This window comes from Pezoporus occidentalis, unplaced genomic scaffold, assembly GCF_034315485.1.
Source record: "Pezoporus occidentalis ecotype Australia unplaced genomic scaffold, CSIRO_AGI_Poc_V1 ctg8, whole genome shotgun sequence".
Lineage (NCBI taxonomy): Eukaryota > Metazoa > Chordata > Aves > Psittaciformes > Psittacidae > Pezoporus > Pezoporus occidentalis.
In genome coordinates this window covers 8,088,558-8,114,122 of record NW_026916158.1, presented here as the reverse complement: position 1 = coordinate 8,114,122, position 25,565 = coordinate 8,088,558, and the positions used below count along the sequence as shown (strand labels likewise).

General features: G+C 38.5%; 1 protein-coding gene across 3 annotated transcripts; it reads right to left on the bottom strand.

Moving 5' to 3' along the window:
- Window positions 1–1,740: 1,740 nt before the first annotated feature.
- On the bottom strand, window positions 1,741–16,782 carry LOC134155725 (uncharacterized). 3 transcript variants are annotated; one of them, XM_062603193.1, is made up of 7 exons: window positions 16,060–16,782; window positions 8,729–8,879; window positions 7,630–7,723; window positions 6,480–6,598; window positions 5,455–5,576; window positions 4,600–4,797; window positions 1,741–2,623 (listed from the first exon to the last, which is right to left on the bottom strand). In XM_062603193.1, exons 1-7 carry the CDS (start codon window positions 16,089–16,091, stop codon window positions 2,512–2,514), a joined length of 828 nt encoding a protein of 275 aa, XP_062459177.1. In that variant the 5' UTR covers window positions 16,092–16,782; the 3' UTR covers window positions 1,741–2,511. The 3 variants fall into 3 exon arrangements, with proteins under 3 accessions (XP_062459177.1, XP_062459175.1, XP_062459176.1); XM_062603191.1 differs by having other exon boundaries at window positions 1,746–2,623; window positions 5,455–5,597; window positions 16,060–16,779; XM_062603192.1 differs by lacking the exon at window positions 16,060–16,782 and adding an exon at window positions 13,388–13,914 and having other exon boundaries at window positions 1,752–2,623; window positions 5,455–5,597.
- Between the last annotated feature and the right edge of the window lie 8,783 nt (window positions 16,783–25,565).

Below are 25,565 nucleotides of genomic sequence, written 5' to 3'. Positions count from 1 at the left end.
CTTTAAAGTCCCTTCCAACCCAATGATTTTATGATTCTATGATCTCATTTAAATCCCACTTCAGCAAAGTGACTCAAACATAACCAGTACATTCTTGCTCCTGGATGTACTTTAAATAACATCAGAAGACTCCCCAGATATTACCTTGTATTTCTCTGGGATTCCAAAGCCAGAGGATTAAGCTAATGAAAGGAAAATATATGAGAGCAGAATCAACTTCCTGTCTGGAAAGAATAAATCACTGTCTGTGCCTCTTTCTTGTGACTGACCTATGACTCAGATCTTAAGAGCAAAGCCTCTGACCATGTTCTCAGGAGAGATTCAACCAGCTCTTAATTATATATGCAAGAAGTGGGTGGTAACTTCACTAGGAGCTTGTGACTGAAAGGACTACCCACGGGACTGAAGTAATTTCCCATCTCAGTCTCAATTTCTAATGCTGAATTCTGGGAAGAGAGCCTAGCCCTCAAGTGCTTTTTGTTGTGATTTGACCATCACTGATATGAATGCTCCTTTGTGTCTGATACCTTACGGAAAGACTACCTTTCCCATCTCTAGATGCACAGCCTCACAGCAGTGATATTCAGATGGTCACTGCTGTCTGTCTCCGGCTTGGTCAATAAGCAGTCCTTCAGGCTCTGTTCCCTGTCTGCTTTAGCTCCCTGCCTTGCTTCTGAGGAGATGGTGTTTTCTCACATATATCCTCAGGAGAATATATTTCATCCTTTGTTTTTACCCTTTCCGTTCCCAGACACAATAGTGGATTTTTATGTTGATGACTGTAGTATACTACATCTGGATTAAATTCTAGATCTGAGGTAGACTGCTAGGCTCACTCCTTAGAAAGCTCTCATGTTTTTTGTTCTTATCCTCCCCATATGAAACATTTCAATTCTTCTGGACCAATATGCCATGAATGCTGTACAGCACACAATGTTCTGCTTTTCCTCTTGCAAAGATCTGGTTGCCTTGTTGATGTGTAAACCACATCATCTCTCTGGATCTGTAAAAGTGTGTTGCCATGTATCATTGAATTGTACCCTATTGATTCGGTAGTACGTTTATGGAGGCATTTGTCATAGCATGGTCTGTTCCCATTGTGAGGTGGACTACACTGACTGGATCTAGTTATCAAAACCTGTGAGCACATAAATACTGGAAAGGAATTGGCCTGTTTCTATGAATTGCAAGAATATTTCCTGAGTGTGAGGCCTAAACCTGACACCTCTCTGCAGTGGTCCAGTACCTGTTTCCTTCCTTTCACAGCTTTAAAAAACACACTGAGCTAGATACTGTTATACATTCAAAATCTTGTGATCTAGTTCATGCAATATTTTGATCAACTTTTCTGAATACTAGGCTGAGGGAGAGGTAAGGACAGTCTTAAAGGAGAGCCTGGAAACTTTTCAAGCTGGTCATTTCTCTTGCCTAGATCCAATACAGACATTACACAGAGCTGCTGTGACCTTTCTGCTGTCATTGCTCTGCAGAGCTCTACAGGCCTGAGCAGTCATTACTCCTCCCTGTGTAACTGAACCAAAGCATGCCTGCAGCCAATACACAGCAGAGAATTTATTGATTGTCTCTGGAATTAGGCAATTCTGTTAATCGTCTTCATTTTCCAGGACTCTGTCATTCTTTTCCTGAACCATTAGTGGCACAGCTATTTGTGTGCCAGCATGAGCTGCCTGGAAAAAAAGCTAGAATTGAACAGCAAATCAATCAAAGACAAGGACAGATACCTCTCAAAGATAGTTACATTCAGATATCCTGGGGAACCCTTACAAATCCCTTTTCAGTTTCCACAGCTCTTTTCCCTCATTGTGGTTTTGGTTTGAGGAACCTGTACTGAGCAACAAGACATTTCTAACAATGCCAACAATGTGTCAAAAGACTTCTTTCCTGTTTCATGATTTACCTCCCCACTGCTCTCTTGCCATACCAGACTCCCAAGCAAGAACTTTTTCCATTATTTTTATTTTATTTAATCTATGATTTCCAAGGGTCAAAATGGTAGGGGTGGTTCTGCCTTTCCCATCTACAAAGCACATTAAAGAGCACTAGGACATTGGTGGGACCTGAAGAAGAAAGTTGGTTTTGGTTTATTTTCTTTTCTTTGCAGCCTGGATATTAATCCCTGTACCATTTCCCATAATGAGCATGAACATCATGGTACATTATAATCTGCACTTGGACATGTTTTAAGTAAATGCAACGGGAGTCAGTAATTGTGAGTTGTTGTCTACATAGATTTCCTAGACAAGAATGTCATCCAATATTTTTAATACACCAAACTCATTACACTCAGTATACATACAATGTCTTATTTACATATAATTTATCCATACTTACTTGAAGTATGTGGTATCACAAACACATTAAAAAAAAATACATATTTCTGCTTCATTATTTCTTTCATCAGAAAAAAAGAGTAACTTCCATAAACAGGGATTGTTGTATCTTTTAAATGAGGTGTTTCTAGCACAGTTTTAATCCTACAAAAATACAGTGCTAGAGTATAGTACACATTTTGAAAAAAAAACTGATATCTGGAGATGAACAGTCCTCTGGAAGTTTTGGGATACCATCCAGCATCTTCAGATTTGGCAAACTGGAGAACACACTTAAAGAGAGACAAAAGAAAAACAGAAATCAAGATAAATAATCTTGGGAAATATTTAGAACAAAATAGACACTGATAAATAACAAACTGTGGATTCCAACATATCCAAAATAGATTTGTATTACTGGAAATCCTGATTTTTCACTTGTTGCAGAATTTATCTGATAAAGAGCTAATTAAAAATTTTCAGGTTTTGCTCTGTTGTGCAAGTATTATATCCTCAGTAAAGCACTGCAAATGTCTACATTTTTAATAGAGAAGAACCAAACCAGTTGTCTAATGCAAAAGACAGGACACAGTGTTAGCCTAGACTGAATTTCCTAGACTTCTGAAAAGCAAAGATTCAGACTGCAAGAAGTTCAACGTTTATCCTTCTGTGGCAGAGAAAGCAGGCTCTCTGCAAATCTTTTGCACTCCTGTTTCTCCCAAAGAAAAGTCCTTGTGACATGATGCTAAACCGAAACAAATGGCTCAACCTCCTGATATACAGTCCCTTTTAAACAGCACATCAGTATCTCTAACCTCAGCCTTGAAGACTGCTGTTTTCCTCTTCAGAGGAGTGTAGTGGATCCAGAGCCCCTTCACAAGCATGGCAAAGGCTGTCAAGCCACACACTATGGTGTTTGTTTCTGTGCCTTTTAAGGTAAGTGTAGACTACAGTGCTCAATCTCAGCATGTATTTATCATCAGGGCTTTGTCTGTGCTTGAAAATGATTAATTCTGTCTTCCAACACTGGCAATGAAAGTAATACCAGAGTAATACCAATGTTTAATTGCCTTAAGAATAGGTATGATTTGGAGCAGAAACACAATTAGTAACTGTTAAGAGGCGCTTTTAAGCTTTTTTTCTCCTGGACCTTTGAAATGCAAATAAAATGTGAAATCCATAATTTTTAATTTACTTTTTAGCTTTTACTTTGCTACCTTCCTCTCTAACTTTAGACAGCACAAGCATCACCATCACACTGTCAAACTGCTGCCTCTAGACTGAAGGAAAAACCATACTGGAAACTCAGTTTTTTATTAAACATTTTTTTTTAAATGTCTCCTTTTTTTCCCCACTCTCAGAAAGAGATGACTTCTTACACACATGCTGTAAGGTAGACCTCAAAAGATCAACAATGCCTTCTATAGATGGCTGACACGACTCTGTGTAGTGCGAAAAACATGCAACCATGCAGACTTCTGAGGAGTTCTGAAGGAACACGCTTTGCTCCCCTTTCCAACCCATGCACAATTTTTTTTTCCTGGCAACAGCGTTTTGGAGTCAAAGCAACTGGGGAAGAATGGAACTGGGCTATGAGGGCCAAAACACTCGTGAGACAGTATAAATTATCTTCCCCTGAATTCTCTACTCTGTCTTGGATTTGAATGTTCATTTCCAGGGCCTGAGGCAGGCCTATTAAGTTCACACTACACTACACTGCCTGCAACATACACCTGTGCCAAACAGGGTATTCAAGGCAGTGCAGCTTCTACAGCGCTACCACAGAGAGAGGAGAGAATCCAGAAAAATCAAATTAAGGTAACTTAGTTTTCTTTTGCTTTAGCTCCCATTTTTCACCACATCCTTCTGATTCCATCTCTAAGATGCAATGTGATTTAGACTCCTTTCAGAATACACATACGATGCAATGAGAGTGAAGAGAGTTTGAGTAATAGGTAGTTTCTATTAATAAAAGGGAATCTAATTTATATGCCCTACTCACTGTCTCTAAATGTGATCCATGGACTTAGCTCAAGAACTGCCAGCCATGTGAGTAGAAAGCCTCCTAGGCAGCTCCTGAATATTTTGTGGCTATTATCAGAAACTGGCCCATCAGCTCATGTTTCTGGAGCATTTATGACAGTTAAGACTATGGGAAAATAAAAAGATTGCTATGGAGAGCTTGTTGTATTTGAGATCATATCCTTCAAAACTCTCTCACAAACACTTCTTTGTGTTGATCAACCAGCCATGAGATGGTAAGACTTACAGTTGTCTGTATCTTTCTTGAAACTCACAGGGATTCCTCTTGAGTATAAGGGATTCAAGTGGAGTATGTCTGAAATCTGATATTCCACTTAGTGTCATAATGTTATTTTCAGCAAGTGATAAGTGCTGAATCTGAGGTATCCTTGGCAGCTGTTTGAAGGATGTAAAGTGGTTTTTATTGACATTTAGTTCTCTGCATCTGTAAAGTATAAAATGTAAGACATCACTGATCACATCTGTAGCAGTATATACCTGTAAGTCAAAACAGGACATAGTAGTCAATGTCCTGGCAACTTATAGCTTCCAATGAGAGATACAAGAATTGGATTCCTTGGGACCTGCTTTCACACTAGTTTTACATTAGTGCTATTTTTGCCTACCGATGGACTGCAAGATCAGATCCCTACACTTTATATTCTCAGCTTTCTTTATATTGTACAATGGATAGATCATTATTCTTGTTCTCAATATTACAAGTTTTCGTAAGTCTAGACATATGACAACATAGTAGCAATAGATGGATTATAAAAACCCTCTTTGCCTGGGTTATGTTCCGGGATCCCTTCAGTGTTCAGAAACTTTCCTTTTCAGCATAACTATCACTGATCTTAAAGAGATTTATTAATTATTTGTCAGGAATAAACAGGACATCATTCGATATCCTTGCAGAATATTTTCAACTTGGGAATGACACAAACTCAGAATATCAATATAGTGATCGATTCTTGATATAATACCCCAAAAATGTCATATTTTGGCAGTCCTCAAGAGGATGCTCCAGCTTATTTACTTAAGTAAATAATAATTTTGATTTCTATGATATTGCATAAAAAGAGAAACTGGACATTTTGTCTACCTTGGCAACCTTATGGCACTTAGGTCTGTCAAAGAATTGTCCACCAACCAAAGTTTTTCCACCCGGATTAATCTTTGGAGAATCCTTTTGAAGTTTCCCACCTGGTAAAGATCACCCAGGTCCTGAAATGAAAGGTTCAACTCCTGGGAAGGGAAAAATAAGCAAAAGAATTTACTTTATTTTTCTTGCTTTCTAATAACTATATCATTAAGTCTTTGCAATGTCAGCATTAGTTAAAGGTGAATTTATTTTATTATGCTGTTCTTGTAACAATTGGTACTGCCAGTTGCCAAATTCACCCTAGAATCACAGTGACGCACTGCATAATCCTGTGAAAGGAAAGAAGAAAGAAATCATCTCTTAAGCATGTGAATCTTACTGTCCAGCCCCTCCTTCCTCTTTGAGTGGGGTTGCCAGTGTGTGTGTGCTTTGGGAGGAGAAAGCAGGACTAAGTGATTGTGGTTTATTGGTTTGGCTTCTAAACTCATCTGAAATAAAAAATGCTGGGCAGCAATCAGATACCAATATTCCCTGGTCTGTGTCAGATGTTTATGCATAGGGAGAGGTGTGATTCAGAGTACTGGATCTCAGTGTTGGATTACTATCTGGCTTTCTCCTTCATCTTACAGAGGTCATACGTAACCTGCTGCCTATCAGAACCAGCAATAATGCAGTACTTCCAGCCAAAAGAACTGCTCAGGCTGCTATAAGGAGAGAGTGAAAGAGCTGAAATGAAACTAATCCATTCTCTAACCATTCATTTATCACCAATTTTTGAAGAAGGCACTAAGCAGGCAAAGAATGTCACTAGTTCTCACATGCCCAAGTGCAAATGAAGCCCAGTCACAACACAGAAGTTTACTTTTTTGGGTCACAACCCAAATAATAGCATATTCCAGTGTTTCTTCCTTTTACAATGTCATGGTGCCAACCAGAGCTTTAAAACTGCTAACTGCAGTGAGCAGCCAGCACATTATTTTTTGGTTTATTTACTACAGGACAAAATATTAATGAGAAAGTTTTACAGCGCAGTCTTCCCAGTTCTCTTGCAGTTTCTTTTGCCACTTCTCTGTGTCAGTTGTTTGTTTTCCTTTTTGCAAAGTATGTTCTTCTCCTCTGAAAAACAGCTCTTCTTCTGAGGGCCCTGGTCAGAAAAAAAGAACATTTAAAATAGTGCGTGTGATAGTGAACTGGCACTTAGTCATTTGCTGAAAGACTATATATATAGCTTAGAAGACTTCTGAAATGATGAAATATATATAATATTATACGTGTGGGGGTTCCCAGGCTTCTACAATGTAAATTAAAGTGAAGATTTTTCTATCATTTCTGGCCTCATAATTCAGCAAGCAATATAAGGCCATGATGATTTGGTATATGGTCACTAAATGACATTTCTTCTACAGCTAAGAATAAAAGCTTTTCCTAAATGGTTGAGCAAAAACATCTGAGTTCTAAAATACTGTTTCACATGCTATGAGCTTATATAGTGGTCATGTACTAATACTTTAATTTTTCCAAGAAATGGGTATGTTTGCAAATTCCAGACTACTGATAACAACTGCAACTGGGATCAACAGCCATGTTCAAAACCTGTTATATGAAGAACAGCACACAGTGAAGACTTAAAATCTTAAGGTCTACTGAAATGTTTACAGCTACGGACATCTTCAAGTTCCTAACAAAGGCAAGTACAGTAGACTTTTTCCACTGTTTAGTCCCAAACATTCAAACACTAGATTTTAAAATCCACCTTTCATTCTCTGTTCTTGGGTGTGCCTACAGATTGTAATTGGGCCAATTCAGTCCTAAAATAAAATATAAAAAACAGTGGCTTGCAGGACTAGATTTCATTCTTGGTTTCTTGTTTGGCAAAAGACTATTGCATTCTCAACAGTATTTAAATGCTAATGAACATTTGAGAGAAGTAATTGGCACCACATTGAAACTAAAAATTTTCACATTACAGCATTTGCTTTTGTTTCACATTTTCAAAATTATGAAGGGCATTTTCCTAGTGATTAAAAAAAGCAAACATGTACAATATGGGATGAAATCCTGCCCCTTTTCAAAACAATGGCAGGCTCTGTGACTTAAGTTCATAACATTTAAGGATGCACTGTTTGAGTAAATAGAGTTGAGGCTTCAACATGTATACATCTTTTTGATCTTTACCTTCTCTCACTCGGGGACAATGAAGCAGATTTCCTTGAACATCATGTTCTTCTATGTCACACCAGCTGACATACTTGAAGCAATCAGAAGGAAGCTTAAAAAAAAGCAAAATAAAAGTATAAAAGAATCAGTTAAGATTTTTCAGTTTCTCACATCGTATTTTTTCATATTTCTGTCCCTGTTACAGTAAAAATAATATTCATACATGTTTACAATGTCTTTTCCCTTAATACCATCTGATGAATAGAAAAATTCTGTATGGAAGTGAGGAGACAATGGCACATATTTGTGTATGTATTTACATGTAAACACATTTCTGGACAAGTTTACATACAATATCCTGGATGCAACTAGGGAACTAAATCTAAATACAGAAAACATGCCACTGCATTCAAGAATACAAGGTTTATGCCCATTTTGCTTTTTAACTGAAACATGTTCTGTAATTTCCAGGTCATCAGTCTCCTGGGAAGGAGCAAGGAACAAACTCTGCCTGTAGTGTATGGAATAGGTGTGATTTGTGCCATGCCTAACAGATACAGCACCTTGATTGCCTATAGTGGGGGAATCTCTCAGGGCAATGCAGTTTGGCATTTGCTTGAATTTCCAGCGTTTCTGTCACTGGAGACCATAATGGTGGACTTGAGGCAGGAAGAGAGGTGGAGCATACACCTCTGACTCAACCCCACCAGTTAAAGCCACATACAGAAGCTGGTAAATGCAGTGAAAATCCACAGTTTAGGTGTAGTTTACCACAGTCCATCCTGGTTTACTTCTATGAATTGGCTCAAACACTGGAGAGAGATCTTCTCACACCAGCACTTAGGGTTACGACATTTTATAGCCTCTTGAGAACTTAATACATATTCACCCATTGCATCCAGTTCTGTGCATACTGCTCAAAGGCTGAGTCAAATCCCTTGCCACTGTTGCCGCCATATCATATAATCTTATTTATAATCTGACCTAGCTTTGAAAGACAGAAGTTGGTAAACCATAATCAGTTTCAAAGCTGAGGAAGAGATTTCTGCCTTAGTTACTCTTTGTCCTTTTCTCTCATCTATAAACTTGTAATCAGACTGGTATGCCAAGCACTTACTGGGGAAGGTAGTTCAGAATCACAGTTCTGCCTGTTAATTCTTCTATTTTGTGATAGAACCAGTGGAACAGTGTGTGTATCACTTAGGATGGAGCAGCAGGATGAATACGATTTACAGAACTTTTGACTGCTTGTAGTCAGACCTGAGGAACTAGAGAGGATATGTTAAACCAGTAATTGTTTCTGTTCAGGGAAATGCAAGCTGTTTTATAATAATAGAAAATACAGAGTAGTAATGGGTGGGACTTAACCACCAGACAATAGCCACAAGATCTTGAGGTCAAACCATAGGTAATCCACTCTAGTCCCTTAATCTCACCTCTTACCTAAGGACCCCTTATTTATATGTACAAGGCTTTCAGATGTATATCCAAACATTTGAAAGAGGAACTTACTGGCAGTTTGTTAGAAAAACTCAGTCTTTGAGAAAATGAAGAACTGAACTTGTTCAATAGCATGATACTGTCCCCTTATATCCTGTATAGTCCTGTTTTTATGGATCCAGGTTGTATGAAAAGATACCTCAACTGCATTTTTATTTTAATCCCTTGAGTATGTTTTAGTAGAATACCAAGGCTCCAGAGAAAAGCTGTTCAACAGAGTCTTGAAGTCATGTGCTTATGTGTTTTGCTAGTTCATTGCCTCAGAATACTTTCAAGTGTACAGTTTATATAGACTAGATGATGCAATTTCTCCAATTGTGCTTCAGAGAAATTTAATAATTTGCAGACTGGCAGCTGGAATTTAGAAATTTACCATGGAATACTACAAAAAAAAAATAAATAATTTACTGAGTGTGTGCATGCAGTGCTATAATTTGCCTTTTACTGTATGAGCTTGATAAGAGCTTGCCAGAAAGTATCAGCTGTTGGTAAGCATCATTAAAACAATTATAGTCAGGAGCACTAATGGAGAATAAAAATGCAGCTTTAAAATGGTCTAGTGAGGATGCTAATAAAAATTTCCTACTGAGTGTAACAGACAAGCTAAACAGAACATCAGTTAAAACCTATGATTAAAGATCACTGGCAAATAATCATGAAGTGGTAGGTACTGTTGACTATACTAAGATTGTTTTGCCTTTTTTAAACATCGGTAAAAAACAATATTATATCTTTCCTGGCTTTTGCCTTAAAGTACACACAGACTGCACCTAACAGTACTGACATAAAGAACTAGAACTCCCCTCATGCTTTACAGTTTTTGTTTTGTTTTATTTTGCTTTGTTTTTTTTTAAATGGAATCAAATCAGCCACAACAAACTGCAGGCAACTTAAAAGAAGCTGAGCAAGCTCAGCATTTCTGAAAATATCATCTAATTACTTAGGCATTTTTAGAGTTCATCTTGAGGCAAACAGACCATTTTCATGTATCTGTGCTGATACAGATCAGCAGGCTTTCACACGTATAACAAAAAAAATTACTGAGGTCTTTCACTTAGCCCTATCTCAATATTTCTTTTGCTTCTGGTTCCTTGCATGTTCAATGAGGTTGTACCAGATAAATATGTAAATATTCTTTTATATTTAAGAAACAGGTATGTTACACTCAGTTTTGCAAGTGAGGAAATACATCTGTTAGCACGTAAACAAATGACTATTTATAAATGCAGGGCTTTTCAAAACCTACCTTCCTCTCAGCTAGATATTACCTCCTTTGCTGAGACATGAGTATACAGTCCTAGTCCCTTGAAATGTGGGATGAAATATTTTAGCTGAGCCATTTAACACAGTAACTATTCTGATCTTTTGGCAGAAACCTACTCACAAAATTCTGTATTGTTGATAGAAAATAAAACATAAAATTCCAGAATCAATATGTGGTAGATGATAAGACTTCTTCAATCTGGTGAGTAGTGAGATTTCTATTGGAAAGAGTGACAGAAGGAAATATTTTCCTTCTCAAAACTGCCTGAGTTTAATAAGCACCAGCTGGACCCTAACATGATGTCACAGATCTTTCTGAAGGAGTGAGTGTAACACTGTTTTTCTCTCCCTTTCTTTGTTTTCCTTACTATTTTGCTGCAAAATTAATGCAAAAGAAATGTCCGTGAATGAGGCAGGATGCAATTTTAAACAATTACAGATCACACAATACATGAAAGTAACAACATATTCTGCCCTGATTGTGAGGCCCTTTGGCTGGATATGAATCTCCAATGACACCTCTGGGAGCCGCACACTAGATTATGTCAAGCATTAGGGGGAAAAAAAAATTAGATTCATGATGTCTGTCCAGGCTGAGTCATTTCCTCTCCCTTTGCCTGCAGTGAGAAATTGGTTGTTACCATAAATCATAGACCTAAATTCTTATGAGAGAGGAATTAATTTCACTAATGGAAACCCTCTGTGGCAATTTCATTCCTCCATTTTCTCTTCTTTTGTGGGAGGGTATCTGTAATGTCTTTGAAGCAAAGATACTTGACTATATTTTAAGAATCTTATAAAAGAGAATCAGAAAGGAAACTTAAAATGGTAAGGCGGAAAAAACTTGTGTGTGAACAACTTCTAAGCCTGACCCTCAGTCTAGGTGTTCATATCATGGCTACAATTTTGCCACTAATATCAAGTCCATGTATAAAAATTCAGAATGCTCAAGACAGTGTCAAACATCTAAATCCTCCATCTGGCTGAACTATGATTTCTCCCACCCAACTGGTGTTGACAGCCTGCAAAACCAGGCTTCACAAATTTTCTTGGCTCCCTCTACAGTCGGTGGAGACAAGAGGCTATGTTCAGACACTGATCCTCAGTTCCTATTATTCTTATCTGGAAAGAACCACAGTCTGCACTGTCTACATGAGGAGCCCACAGGCTTTCCTGAGAGTGAACACCACTTCAGGGCATCTGAAGTTTGATGAGGAGGATCTCACTTTAAGTGCCTAAAGAGTGCTTTGAAATAGCAGGGCAATGGGGGTAAGCAAAATTACTCATGACTAACAAAATGTATTTTATGCATTTTCTTCAGTGGAAGTCCCAGTGGGGAATTAAGTGGCTGAAATATTTTTTAAACTGGAAGGAATGAGTACAGAACAGCTACCTCATTTTTCAAAACATGTTTTATGAGATATCAGGGCATATCTTGGAAAATCATGCACTCCTATAGAGTTCTCTGATTAAAGTCACACTTTATCAAGATGTCAGGGTCAGTCGTGCGTCCATGAAATGGGTCTGCTTCTCCTCCCACTGACATCTTGGCAAAATTTTCATAGGCAACAAAATGCTGTACATTTCCTAACTGCAGTGCAAGCGCATTTGAGTCCAGCTGACTTTAAGGCTAGAATATATTAAAAGTACATTAAATACTTTGAAGAGCTATAACTGAGCTACTTCTGAAACTACACCAGTGAAAGATATTTTGTGTGAAAAACATTACTCCTGTGTACTATTTTAGGTACTTGGCTGTTAAGAAAAGACAGTCAGTCGGAAGACTTCTTTCTCCTGATATAATTGGCAGACTTGATAAATAAACATCTCAGACTACAGCACAGGTTCAGCTTTGCCTTACAGAAAATGGCAAATGGAAAGCTCAGTGGAAGAGCAAGCAAACTTGCAATTTGGGATTTAAAAGGTTTTGCCTTGTAATCTCAGTGGAAATCTGGTGAGACAGCAAAGGGCTCCAAGCTCTTTCAGTCCTGCTACTACAGAAGTGAAAATATGGACCATTCTAAAAGATCTAAATCTAATGTGTTTTAACATTATCTTTAAAAAAGAGAAAACAAACAAACAAAACTAAACCAAAGAGTTCTTATATCTAGGTTAGAACTGCTGAATTTGCATAGGCTCTATGAGATTATAGGAGATCTGTTTACGGACCTGTCCAAACCACTTGCACAAATAGCTGTTTGCTTGCATGATACAAACACCCCATTGTTTATGTCGTTTCAGTCAATTGAACGTGCCAAAGTCGGTCAACATAAATGAACGGCGGGGTTGAATTACAAAACCAATTTGTATAGGTATTTAAAAGACAGCAAACTTAGAAATCAGGCTGCGCTTTGTTCAGAATTCACACAATTTACTGCTACATTGCAGCTGTTGCTTGTACACAAATATTTATCATAAGAAGTCTGAACTTAGAATAGTAGAGGACTTGGACATAGTGTTTCTATGCTCTATTACCTTTCAATTAATTTTTAAAGGAATTTTATGAGACATCTTGAAACAATTCTTTTGAGCATAATTCAGTGACAAGCACACCTGTATGTTATGGCTACAACGTATCCTTGCTGTTAGCTGTATCATCAATTATCTTGCTTTATGCATCATAAAATTGCCCCCCCAAAAGACATAATTAAAATAATTAGGTCTTATCACCGTAATTATACATTCCTAGCATATTAACTAACGTTCCATGCAGCTGTTCATGGATCTAACTTGCAAGGATACAAATTCCACATCTCAATCAATGTGGTTTTCACACATTTTTACAACAAATTACACATTTTTGTTGAGACACCTATTGTCTTTCAGTAATCAGCTAATGACACCAAGAGAAAAAACATTTTTCTTCCTGATTTCTGCACAACCATCTCCATCAGCAATACAGGTTGGTATATTTTAAAAAGATACTCAATCCTGTAACTCTATCTTTGTTGTCAAAGCTTGTCAAGACAGCTGTGCAATGACTATAGTTACTTCTCTTCTTTCATCCTCCTACCTTTCAGACATGTCTTGCTGTTGCATAAAATCCTCACATCTTGCATAAGGCTACTTGTCTACAGTCAAAGCTTATCTTCCCATCTTTACACCTTCACAGAACAGTAGTTCTACAGCCTCTGAAGAAACGTAACCTGCCAGGATCCTGGCTGGGGCTGTATGGATTCACTGTCACCAAGGAAACACTGTCACCTTGCAACGCAGTCACGTTAGGAGCTATTGTTACCGATCTCTTAAGCACATCAAACAAATTCCTGTGCTGATCTAGGTGGTATCAATGAACTGTCTTTCCAGAACGTGGCTAAAGATAGGCTGGTGATACCTGTAGCAAGATATATGATCAGTTAGATGAATCTCTGGTGTGTTCACTCCAGAGACTTCACTTTTCTGAATTGCTGTCACATTTTTGCCTACTTGAAGTTCATCTTTTCCTTGCTTAAAATATGCCCTGCTTCATTAATGGCTGTTAAAAGTCTTATTATTTTATCCAAGAACTTTGGATGAAAAGAAGAGATACTTAGAATCTCATATTTTGTGTAATGTTCGTGAAAGTTCTTCATGAGCACTTCTTCACTCTATTGAATAACTGACTCACTTGAACGTGCTCAGCCATTTTATGAACAATCTCCCAGGCTTTGCTCTTCAAGTTTCCATCAAGAGACTTTTCTCTTGGTGGGAACTGACAGGTCAGTTTTTATGTGTCTATTTTTATAATATATGTTTCTTAAAACACTAAAGCTGTAAGTTTAGAGAATAAGTCTAGTGAAGCTGTTCACTTCAAAATGCATTTGATGTTTGGTTGGTTCACTCAAAGTGTAGACGCTGGCAGTGTGCCACTGATGGAACTGCAACAGCCCAATATTGTTACCTGAATTGACTGGTCCCTGCTGAAATTTACAGCTGGCTTTTAAACTCTAACAGTAGTTATGGGAACCAAGTTTTAGTGCTTGCTGTGTAAAGTTATAATAGAGCAGTCAATCATGCCCTATTGATCTGCATCTCCCACAAACAGGCACAGTTCCTTCTTCACTTGAGCTCTTAGGCTTCATACATAAAGAAAATGGAAAAAATAAATTAACATCAATACAGAAGAACGCACACAGAAAAACCCCTCTGCCCAGGAATATGCAACTGGAAATTCCCTGTAGTCACAAACCTCTATGGTTCAGACTTTCTACCTTCAATTTCTTCACAGAAAAATTATTCCCTATCCTCCCTTTCCTTCTAATTTCTCTTTTCTCTGTTGTTATAAAGGCTGATCATTATAAAATCTTTCTGTATAGAAAGGCATATGCTTTTCCCAACATCGACTGAAGTCTCCAAAACATTCTCTTAGAAATTCTGCTAGCAAACTTGACTGCGCCAGTAAACCACTGGAACATAATGTTTATCTGAAAGTTTGAGGGTTTTTGTTGCTCCAAATACTGAATTATCAGATCATTATCTGAAATGTAACAAAGTAGTCGTTCCACTTTAGGTGGTACCAGCTCAGTTTATTACAGGTGGGCAGAGGATGGGGTATCAAGAGTTTTTGAGGTTACTTGAGGTTATCTTTATCCCCTAAGGAAAAAAAAAGTATTCCTAAATTAAACAAGACTGTAATTTGGGGGCTTTCTACTTTGCTCTATTCCTTGGTATATAAAATGAGAGGTATTGGTCCACATCACAGTCTAATGGACTTCAGATCTTCTATGGCAAATGCATTCCTCATAAAGCACATGAAAAACTCCCTATATGATATTTCAGTTGGCCTTTCTGTTATAAATACAATTTTTTCAGATCTTTACAATCTGCCCATAAAAATGTTTCTCCTAAGAAATTCAGCAGCAAGCCCCATGCCTGCAAGAAAGAAACATTTTTTTCCCACTTTATCCAATTTTGAACACTAATTTTGTCTTTGAAATGCCTGAGCAGGACAAATACAGGGTCAGAATCAGTCTCAACCATGTGTCTCTCCCATCTACATTCAACTGATTGGATGCTTCCCTGCAAGTCCTACAGTTACATGAAATATGTATGAAGTGGCCAGAATACATCTCATCCTGACATCTGATTAATAATGGAAACAATTAAAATTATTATGACTGCTGTAGTCCACAAGAGGCCCTATAGCTCGGGGCACCATAGAAAGCAGGTAAAATAGAGTCTGCTCCAGAAAGTTTGTAGTCTAATTGAACAGAGCAGCCAGACAAAAATAAGGGAAAGGAAATAATATTATTCTTCCCCCTTTTATACAGAAATAAGTGAAATACTTGTACCGTGAAATCCTGCGCTGTGGTGGTCAACAGCAAAAATTCCAATAACGTGAATATCATTGTTCATACAGGATTCGTATAGAGACTGACTCCCTCAAGATCAGACTAGATGAACATTCTGGCTTTAAAGTCAATGAGTTTAAATGGCTGAGTTTTTCTTATCTGACATTATAGGACTCATCTTTAAAGAATACTTAGATTATACTTCTCTATTACAACATTTTTCTGATTAAGGGACACAGGAGCTTGTAAAAATCAGCTTGTCAATGTAATTTCATGCTCATTATGTAAAATTCTTAGTGTTAGCTTGACACTAATTGGTGGTATCACACCACTGGTTTGATGCCATCAATAAAGTAAGATCTAAAAACTTAACATTAGAGCAACAGCAGAAAGTTAATTTCTATATTGATCTTACCTGGTTTGACTATATCCAGGAATCCATGGCATTTGTGTTGGATGAATCAGTTAGAGAAAACTGCTTTGAATATTTCATTAGGATAATCTGCATGCATACTCATAAGAAGCACTACAAAAGGAATACAGTATTGAATGCATGTATGTTCATCTGTGCTTCAGCAGATAAGCAGGCACACTTACATAAACTAACTGGTTATTTTGCTGAGTTACCTAGGCAACAAATTTCTTTCTGTCCTGCCCATCCAGGATACTTGTAAACTATTTGACTCTCAGTGCCAGGACTTGGAGAGCATGAAAAGGGAAAACCCAAGTACAGCAGAATAAACCCTTGGATAGAAGAAGAGCAGAGTTAGTGAAACATGTCATCAGGGTTACTAGGCAAAAAAGAATCCACAACTAGCTGCGTAAATAATTGAAGTGAAAACTGGTCTGGTTTTCTAAGGTGCTATAAACCCAGGAATTACAAGAGGGTTGAAGTGCCTGTAACCAAGCAACAAGTACTGAAACTTGGTTCTCTTTTCTGGAAGAACAATGGGCTTGCAAGTCATAATGACAATATTTGGCACTGAAGATTGAGTCTGTCCACAGATCTTATGGTCTTTGGAATCAAGCCAAAAAAACAGATGTTTATGGAGTGAAGAATGACATTTTCATCTGGTTTAGTAGAGACTTCTTATTGCAGTATCAAATCTGACTTTTCTACTAAAATGTATGTCAATAATTTCTGGATGTAGGCTTTTACTGACAGTAAAGAAAGATCACAAATAAATTACATTTTGAGAATTTTTTTCCTGAAAGTTTCTTCCTTCTTTTTATGTTTTTTAAAAAAAAAAGAAAAAGAAAAAAGACCTAACTTGCCTTCTTTCACATTTGGCAACATACCTGTGAATGTATGAAAGAGAAAACTAAATCGTATCCCAAGTGAAGTCAGTGGTATGCAGCACTTCTCTTGATTGATGTTCAATGGTGATTTCTCCCATTATATGTCTGAGAAGAGATATAGTTCCCCTTTCATCTTAAACCATGCCTTTTTATATTGAATAAAATTACTGCATCCCTACTCCACAGATGCACATAAACTTATGCTTATCCTTTTCGCCCTTAAGAGTAATGCCACTGAATTCAGCTGGAGCAGAATAAAACTTGTATGATGCATACAGAAGAAAACCCAAACGGTATATGCCAGATACTTGCCAGATTTCTCACAAGAGATTGAACCAAGCATTCTTTTACAGAGGTCACGGTTTAGAGCTCATTGAAATTGATAGGCAAACTGCCACCCATCTTAATGAGCTTTCTGTCAGTCTTCACTTGTCCAAATGCCATTTCTGTCTAATTCTCAAAATTTTAAGTATGTGATCCAAAGCTGCCAAAACAAACAAGAACAGGCATTTGATAAAGCTACCGAGAGAAGAAAACTTTGGAATGAGGGCACTCTCATTTGCCTCCATCCACATCTTTATTATGAATCTCATGTTTCACCTTTTCATATGTTAATTGTTAATAATTCCTGATGGAACACAGCATTCATTAAGTACTTCCTAATTTATTGAACATATATCTCATCAGGTAATTTTAATCATATGAAAATCATTTTTAATTCATTTTGATAAACAATTTCCTGTTTCAGTCCTGTAAACTTCCTTTTAAACTGTGTCATTTGAAGAAGAATGTCTAGTTATTCTCCTGCCTTTCATCATTGCAGATGCCACCATATTTCCATAAATTATTGTGTTCATTTATGTAACTGCTGCCAACTGCTAGAGTTATGTTTCCTTCTTTGTGAAGAGTTGATTACCTGAGTTATACTGCAAAAATTATTTCACTTCATTCATCAAACCCCTGCCTTCTTGAAACTCAGATCTAGCAAATATGGGAACACTTAGGAGTCACTAGAACACTCCTTTATTAAACTGGCTTTATGAAGTTGTCATATGTTAGATATGTGAGATAAATAGACATAATCTCTATATGTGTGGAATGTGAAAACTACTCATAATACATTGGACTAATTCAGTCTCATTATCAATACCAGCAGTTCTCAAATTTTTTTATACTGGGCAGCCTTTTCTTTTGCCTGAAATACCTTTCACTTTTCCCTCCCTTTCTCCCCAGTACCTTCCTTCCTCAGATATGCACGTGTTTCATTTGCATTCTGAATTATATTTAGTTGCATGCATGCACACACAACATACCAGACTCCACCTGCACAGCAAACCCATTTTATGTGCATATTTACAGCTATGCATATTTGTACATGTATATATATTTGTGTGTGGATGGGTGTGTGCATGTTTACACACACATACATACATATATGTAACTAATGTACAGACAGGCAGGGAAACAAGAGTGTAGGTATTCTTATGGAGATGAAAATTTTATGGAAGACCATTGAATTTCACTACAAACGTGCTTTAAAACATACCTGCTCTCTTTCAAACATCTATCCGTTCTTTCTTTTGCTTCAATAATACAATATATTTTACTGAACAGCAGTTTGATTGTTCTGATTGATGCTACTTCATTGCTGGGCCAACATGGTAAAAACTACCCAGCTCTACATATACTAAAAAAGGAGTGAAAGAACAGGAAAGCATGCAAAAGCAATACAGTTGCATGATAAACTTAATTTAGTCTTTTAAAATTCAGATACCCCTGCCCCCACTGCAACCAAAGAAGGAGCTGAGGACTATGGATGTGTATTTACAGGCAGAACTTGTTCCTGACATCTCTGATTTTTAAACTCTACTCTTTTCCCGAGTCTTATCGCAAAAAAAAAAAAAAAGAAAGAAAAAAAGTAGTTAAATGAATGTCTTGTTATTCACTGTCTGCAACAATAATAAAGATGTTCCCCAGATGAAAACAGAAAGCAGGGCTTCCTATGACCATGGAGAAAAGAAGAAAGAAACATTATGAGAACCATCTATTCTTATTAAAGGTGTTGTGCTCATGCAGTTTTTTGTCAGGAAATCCAAATAATTCACTCCCACTTGCTTTCAGTTAAAAGAAAAAATTGGCAGCCTTGTGCTGCAAGAAAGGAGAAGCAGCCTTGTTTCTCTCCACTGCCTCTTTTATAGGAAGGAGACAGATGCACTATAGCTGTCTACAGTTCCTGCATTTAAAGTTGGACACTGGCATGTCTTGCCAAAAGAAATTAAATGTAATGAAAATGTGTTTCTGGTCAAAGTCGGAGACTGCATTTGCTGTATCACAGTATATGCATCCTGCGGGCTACACAACGTTCTCCTTCCAGAAGTACTGGGGGCGTTTATAATTCTTGGGACTGATGTTCCATTGTGAAGCATTTGTATCTGCTGCTAAGCAGGTGAGTGATAGCATCACCAAATGGGGATTTCTGAGCAACAAACATTTTGCATTCACAAGGCATGATAAAAATACTTATTTTAATTCAGATCTACCGACTTCAGTAGAGAAGGGATTCTTGACTCATACATATTCAAAACGCAGGAAGACAATATAGTATCTTCAGCCAGACAATGCACCTTCCCCTTGCTCTCCACAACGCTGTCTTTCCACCCAAATTCTGGTACTATAGGACACTAAATATGTTGGTGAGTCTTCCCAGAGCATCTTTTTGTAATCACTGATAAGGGTGGTTACCTTCAATATGTATAAATCTTTCCTGCCAACTGATTAATTTTAATCAGAGTCCAGTAAAGGCAATCTGCTGCCTTGAAGCAGAATGACTTCATCCAGTGCCTCCTTCTGCTTTAGCTGTTTTCATCCAAAATCCCCTCTGAAGACAAACCTATATTTTCATAGGTTTGTTCCCCCTACTCTCATCCCCACCCCCCTTACATTTTTGCTTTAACAGAGATGAGGTGATGGAAGAAAGCAGCAGCTTTTCTGCAAGAAAAAAAAAAAAACAAACTAAATCCCATACTATTCCTTCCTGATCTTTGGACTTCAAAGAAGCTAAGTCCACTGCTGGTGTAAAGGGGCGTTATGAAGGTGCTGTTAAATTACTTCATATTACTATATTCTCCAGTCACAGACCTGCCAGACCACTGAACTAGTCCCAGACATAAACGATACCCGTCTTTCAGCTGCTCTTCTCTGTCTTGCTCTGCCAGCTCAATGTTGTATTCCAGCAGTTGGGAAATAGGAATTCTCTTTTTCCCTTGACTCCCACTGGGAGAAGAAGGGGGCCCTGTCTTCAGCAGGAAACATTATGTGCTGTTGTTGCTTCTTCAGGCAAACAAAACTTATTAAAAATCCAGGTGCAATTCTCTTGATTAAGGTTAATATTTCTGCTGATACTTGTACTTCAATGTCTTAGACCTCATAGCTTTTACAGTTGAATTGTGAAAGATCAGCAGCTGAGCTTCTCAGTATTCTTCATTTTACATGCTGCCTTTGCTGTTTTGTAGAGCTACTGAATACAAAATGAAGCCGCAAGTGCGTGTTTGCTCTACAGCTAGCAAGGCATGAGGTACTTCTTTCTACAGCTGTGGATTACATCCAGAATAATCATAACAGTGTCGCAGAAGTGATTCAGTGTGTGACATTTAGTGCGCTATTGTGTGACACCAGATGATTAATGCTCACAGCAAAACACAGGCTGGTTTAAATAAACAAAATTTAATATATTTTTATGATTATAGAAATCGTGTTACACCTCTGAGGGAACATAAGCTGCTGCTCCCAAATGCTTCATACTTCTTGGCTTGTTTTTAAATGCTTTGATTGTTTACTGGATTTTCCTATCACATAAATCCACTGACACTTTGGCCCAACAAGGTGACTCAGTGACTAGGACAGTAGCTTGGGACATAGTAGGCAGCTGCACCTCAGCCTCCATCTTGGTTTATGATCAGCAATTTACAACATCGTATCGTTCCAATTTTCAGTCTCAGAAAGACATCACAGAAGTTTAAAAGGGCAGGGAACTTAATACAGTGCCAAACTAGCAGGATTCTTCCTTCTCTGCTGCAACAGCATTAGGCCAATTGTACTTGTTGGTCACTCAGCATGAGGGTTACTTTCTCTGCTCCAGCAGTGTTATTTTCTGTGGAATGAATCACTTGGGCTACAGTCAAATAGGTGAACCAGAGACCAGTTCTGAGTCCAGTGCATGCACTGGCAGCACCTCAGCTGCACACTGGAACAAAACCAGGTGATTCAAACCATCATCCCTGTGCATCTTCCCCTCCATGGAAAGGAATAACAGGCATGCAAACCACTGGACTGTACCACATTGCAGGCACAGGAGAGAGGGGAAGCCAAAAGGAGTACCAGCCTCACAGGAGAGGCAGAGCCACCATCTCTCTCCAGATCTCAGATCTGAGCTGACAAGCCAGTCAAACAGCATTTTCCTGAGATTTCTGAGATTCAGGACAGGAGTAAAGTTTGTGATTTTATACTGTGTTGAGGAAAAACTAAGTCCTGGTTGCTGTGCCTGTGCAGGTTTAGACAGCATTAGAGCAGCTTAAGTCACCAGCAGCATTATTGCCATTCTTACTCAAGACACACAAAAGCACTCGACTGTCACAGATTCCCCTTAATTTATTAGAGTCTTCCCTATGTCTGTCCTGAATGCAAACACACCTGAAAAATTAATAATCTCCAAGCTCCATTAAAAAAAAAAAAAAAAAGGCTTTGTACAGAAAGTCTATAAAATAAGCAGGGCTTTACAGTGCCAAAGGAGATACAAACATAAAACATGTTTTCCACTTGAAAATCTTTGTCTATGAAGTCATCAGGATGTATTTCCTGGGGAAACAGCAAAGATGTCGATCTGCCTTTTTCCTGAATGCTGTTCAGAATATCATGCTTACCCTGAAGGGTGGAAAATGGGCTGCCAGATGGTTAATGGCCCTTCTGAAAAAATAGCCTTCCACATTGCTTTGTGGAAGTCACTTGTAATGGAACTATCACAACATAATGTCTGTATTCTTGCTGTTCATAGAAGGAAGCAGATTTTAAGCAGGCGTTATCAAGGCTAAGAGAGCCTGAATTAACTTGTCTTAAAGATACTTCTTTGTGCACTGCCAATAAACCTACCAAGTTGTGGTATCTAAGAATTACATGCAAACACAGAGGCAGCACGTAAAGGAATGAGTTCTGCCATCTACTCAAACGTGGGTCATGGCTCCTTTTCAGGACCCTCTAAGCTGACGGGCTGGATGGTTGGTGAGCTTGGCCACTGCCCACTGTGTTAAGACCTGATATCCCTTTATTTCCCCAGGATTTTCTGCCTTTATCTATCTACTTTTATTTACCTTATGAATTCTCTGTGCAATGTTACAGGTAGAGGAATATGCTGCCAATTGTTTCAAGGGCCCTGAATTAATCTCATTTAACTTCAAGGACCTAAAGACAAGAACCTAGCCAAGCTAGCTACTGAGAAAGTGAGAGGGGCAAACACACTTTTTATTCCATTATAGGCATCCTGAACCAAGGAAAAACCCACCAGCCTCTAAACCAAGAGACATACAGTGGCTTCATTATTTTCTACTGTGTCATCTTACGGTTTAATGCTAAGATACTTTGGTTGGGTTTTGCTTACTTTTTATAACATAATAGTAAAATAGTAACATTTGTCATTCTCATGTTCACATTTAAACGGAGTGACTGCATGTATGTAAACACAAAAAACACCTAATAATTTTTACACCTTGCATGAATATAGCAATTTTTGCTTTGTTTTTGTAGAGACACTGTGATTAGAACTCCAGTGATTAGAAAATAAGGTAGGTGGCCAGAACATATTTTTGCAAATAGGGCAAAAAAATGAGTTCTTGCTAATCAGAAAAAAATCACAGGTATGTCAGTTCCCACCCAGTACTCATGCTGCAGGTCATAACCTGAGAGAAATCTGCACTTGGTCCAAACTGACTGAAACTAACAGCAACTTTTTTTTTTTTTTTTTTTTTTTTTTGACAGCAAAGGGATTTGGAACAGGCTCCAAATGACGATCAGATTTAGCTTTTGGTCTTTGGTTGGGTGCTGGGACACTACTTGATTGTTTGCTTGATTTTAAGCATGCTAAGGCACAAGAAAATCAACAAGGTGCTTGGTGACAGCCAGCATGGCTTCACCAAGGGGAAATCCTGCCTGACCAATTTGGTGGCCTTCTATGATGGGGCTACAGAACTGATGGACAGGGGTAGAGCAGTTGATGTCATCTACCTGGACTTGTGTAAAGCGTTCAGCACTGTCCCATATGACATCCTTGTCTCTAAATTGGAGAGACATCAATTTGATGGATGGACCACTCGGTGGATAAAGAACTGGCTGGATGGCCGCACACAAAGAGCTGTGGTCAATGGCTCAATGTCCGGCTGGAGACCAGTAACGAGTGGTGTCCCTCAGGGATCGGTGTTGGGACCGGTCTTGTTTAACATCTTCGTCGCTGACATGGACAGTGGGATTGAGTGCGCCCTCAGCAAGTTTGCCGATGACACCAAGCTGTGTGGTTCAGTTGATACGCTGGAGGGAAGGAATGCCATCCAGAGGGACCTCGACACGCTTGTGAGGTGGGCTGATGCCAACCTCATGAAGTTTAACCATGCCAAGTGCAAGGTCCTACACCTGGGTCGGAGCAATCCCAGGCACAGCTACAGGTTGGGCAGAGAAGAGATTCAGAGCAGCCCTGCGGAGAAGGACTTGGGGGTGTTGGTTGGTGAGAAAATGAACACGAGCCGGCTTCAGTATGTGCTTGCAGCCCAGAAAGCCAACCGCATCCTGGGCTGCATCAAAAGGAGCATGGCCAGCAGGTCGAAGGAGGTGATCCTGCCCCTTTACTCTGCTCTCGTGAGACCTAACCTGGAGTATTGTGTGCAGTTCTGGTGTTCTCAACATAAAAAGGACATGGAACTGTTGGAACAAGTCCAGAGGAGGGCCACGAGGATGATCAGGGGACTGGAGCACCTCCTGTATGAAGACAGGCTGAGAAAGCTGGGGCTGTTTAGCCTGGAGAAGAGAAGGCTGCGTGGAGACCTCATAGCAGCCTTCCAGTATCTGAAGGGGGCCTATAGGGATGCTGGAGAGGGACTCTTCATTAAGGACTGTAGTGACAGGACAAGGGGTAATGGGTTCAGACTTAAAAGGGGAAGATTAGATTGGATATAAGGAGGAAGTCCTTTACTGTAAGGGTGGTGAGTCACTGGAGTGGGTTGCCCAGGGAGGCTGTGAATGCTCCATCCCTGGCGGTGTTCAAGGGCTGGGTTGACAGAGTCTTGGGTGACATGGTTTAGTGTGAGGTGTCCCTGCCCATAGCAGGGGGTTGGAACTAGATGATCTTAATGTCTTTTTCCAACCCTAACTATTCTATGTCCTCAGCTTTTGTAAGTGCTTGATACAAGGCAAGCTATTTTACTCATGATTCCAAGATCTCTGTCCCACGTGCTATGATTCAAAAGATCAGTAATCAAGAAAATACCTCAGATCACTGTCACATAGAGGTTTACACTTTAAACTTGGATCAACACTGGAAAATGAATTAAAAGTATTCAAGTTTAGCTGGTTCAGCTTGCATCCTATGAAACTGTACAAGTACAACTAACTCCAAAATACTGTGAGAATTCACAAATAACTTCTGTTAAAAAAACCCTGAAGTGAACTTACAAACTGCAGTACATTGTCTCTGATTCTCTTTTTGATTAGACCAAGGAGAAAATTCTGTAGTGGAAAAATCAGCAGAGGCATGTGTAAAAAAGGCAGCAACAACATCAGAATTGACCTCTTTTACCTCTCTGTGGGTTTCACTGAGGGCTTCATAGCAGCTCAGCTGATGAAGACATATCCTTGGTTCAGAGTTGGCAGGAGTGTTCTATACAGGGAAACGACAGACTGTTACTACACACTGGTAATTCCAAGTTGCAGCCTGACCCAAAAAAAACATTTTCAAAGAAAGCCAATGAATTTTAAGACCAGTGTTTGTGTTGTAATAAACTTAAGAAATGTTATTAATTTCTGCATTAAAATGTGTCAGATTTCTGGCTATTACCTTTAGAAACATTCCATTTACAACATACATTAACAATGACAAAAGCCTAAAACAAATAGGTTTTTGTATCAGACTGCTGGTGACTGGTGACATTTAACATTGTCCAGACCATGATCCTTACAGATCTCAGGGCAAGATGGACTTCTTGATGTCTTATTCCTTAGCATGTGTTGACATATTTCATTTTGTTCACGCAATGCTATCAGACAGTTATTGTTTGTAAGCATTTTAGCAGTGTAAGTTACTTGGCTTTAAAACATGACTCAACAAATACATGTAAATAGAGTACAAATGTCAAACCATGATTTGGTCTAAACTTTTGGTAGCATTAGAATACTTGAAGGAATGGTTGAAACCCATCTAAAGAAATTGTTCTTAAAGAAAAACCAGGATTTTTTCTATGGCCAGTTCTAACCTGTTAACGGGAGCACAGACAACATGATTTAGACACAATCAGCTTTCCTCTCTGTTTTTGTTTCCTCATTCAGAAGCATTTTTACACAAATACAGAATCATTTTTCTGTAGGAAT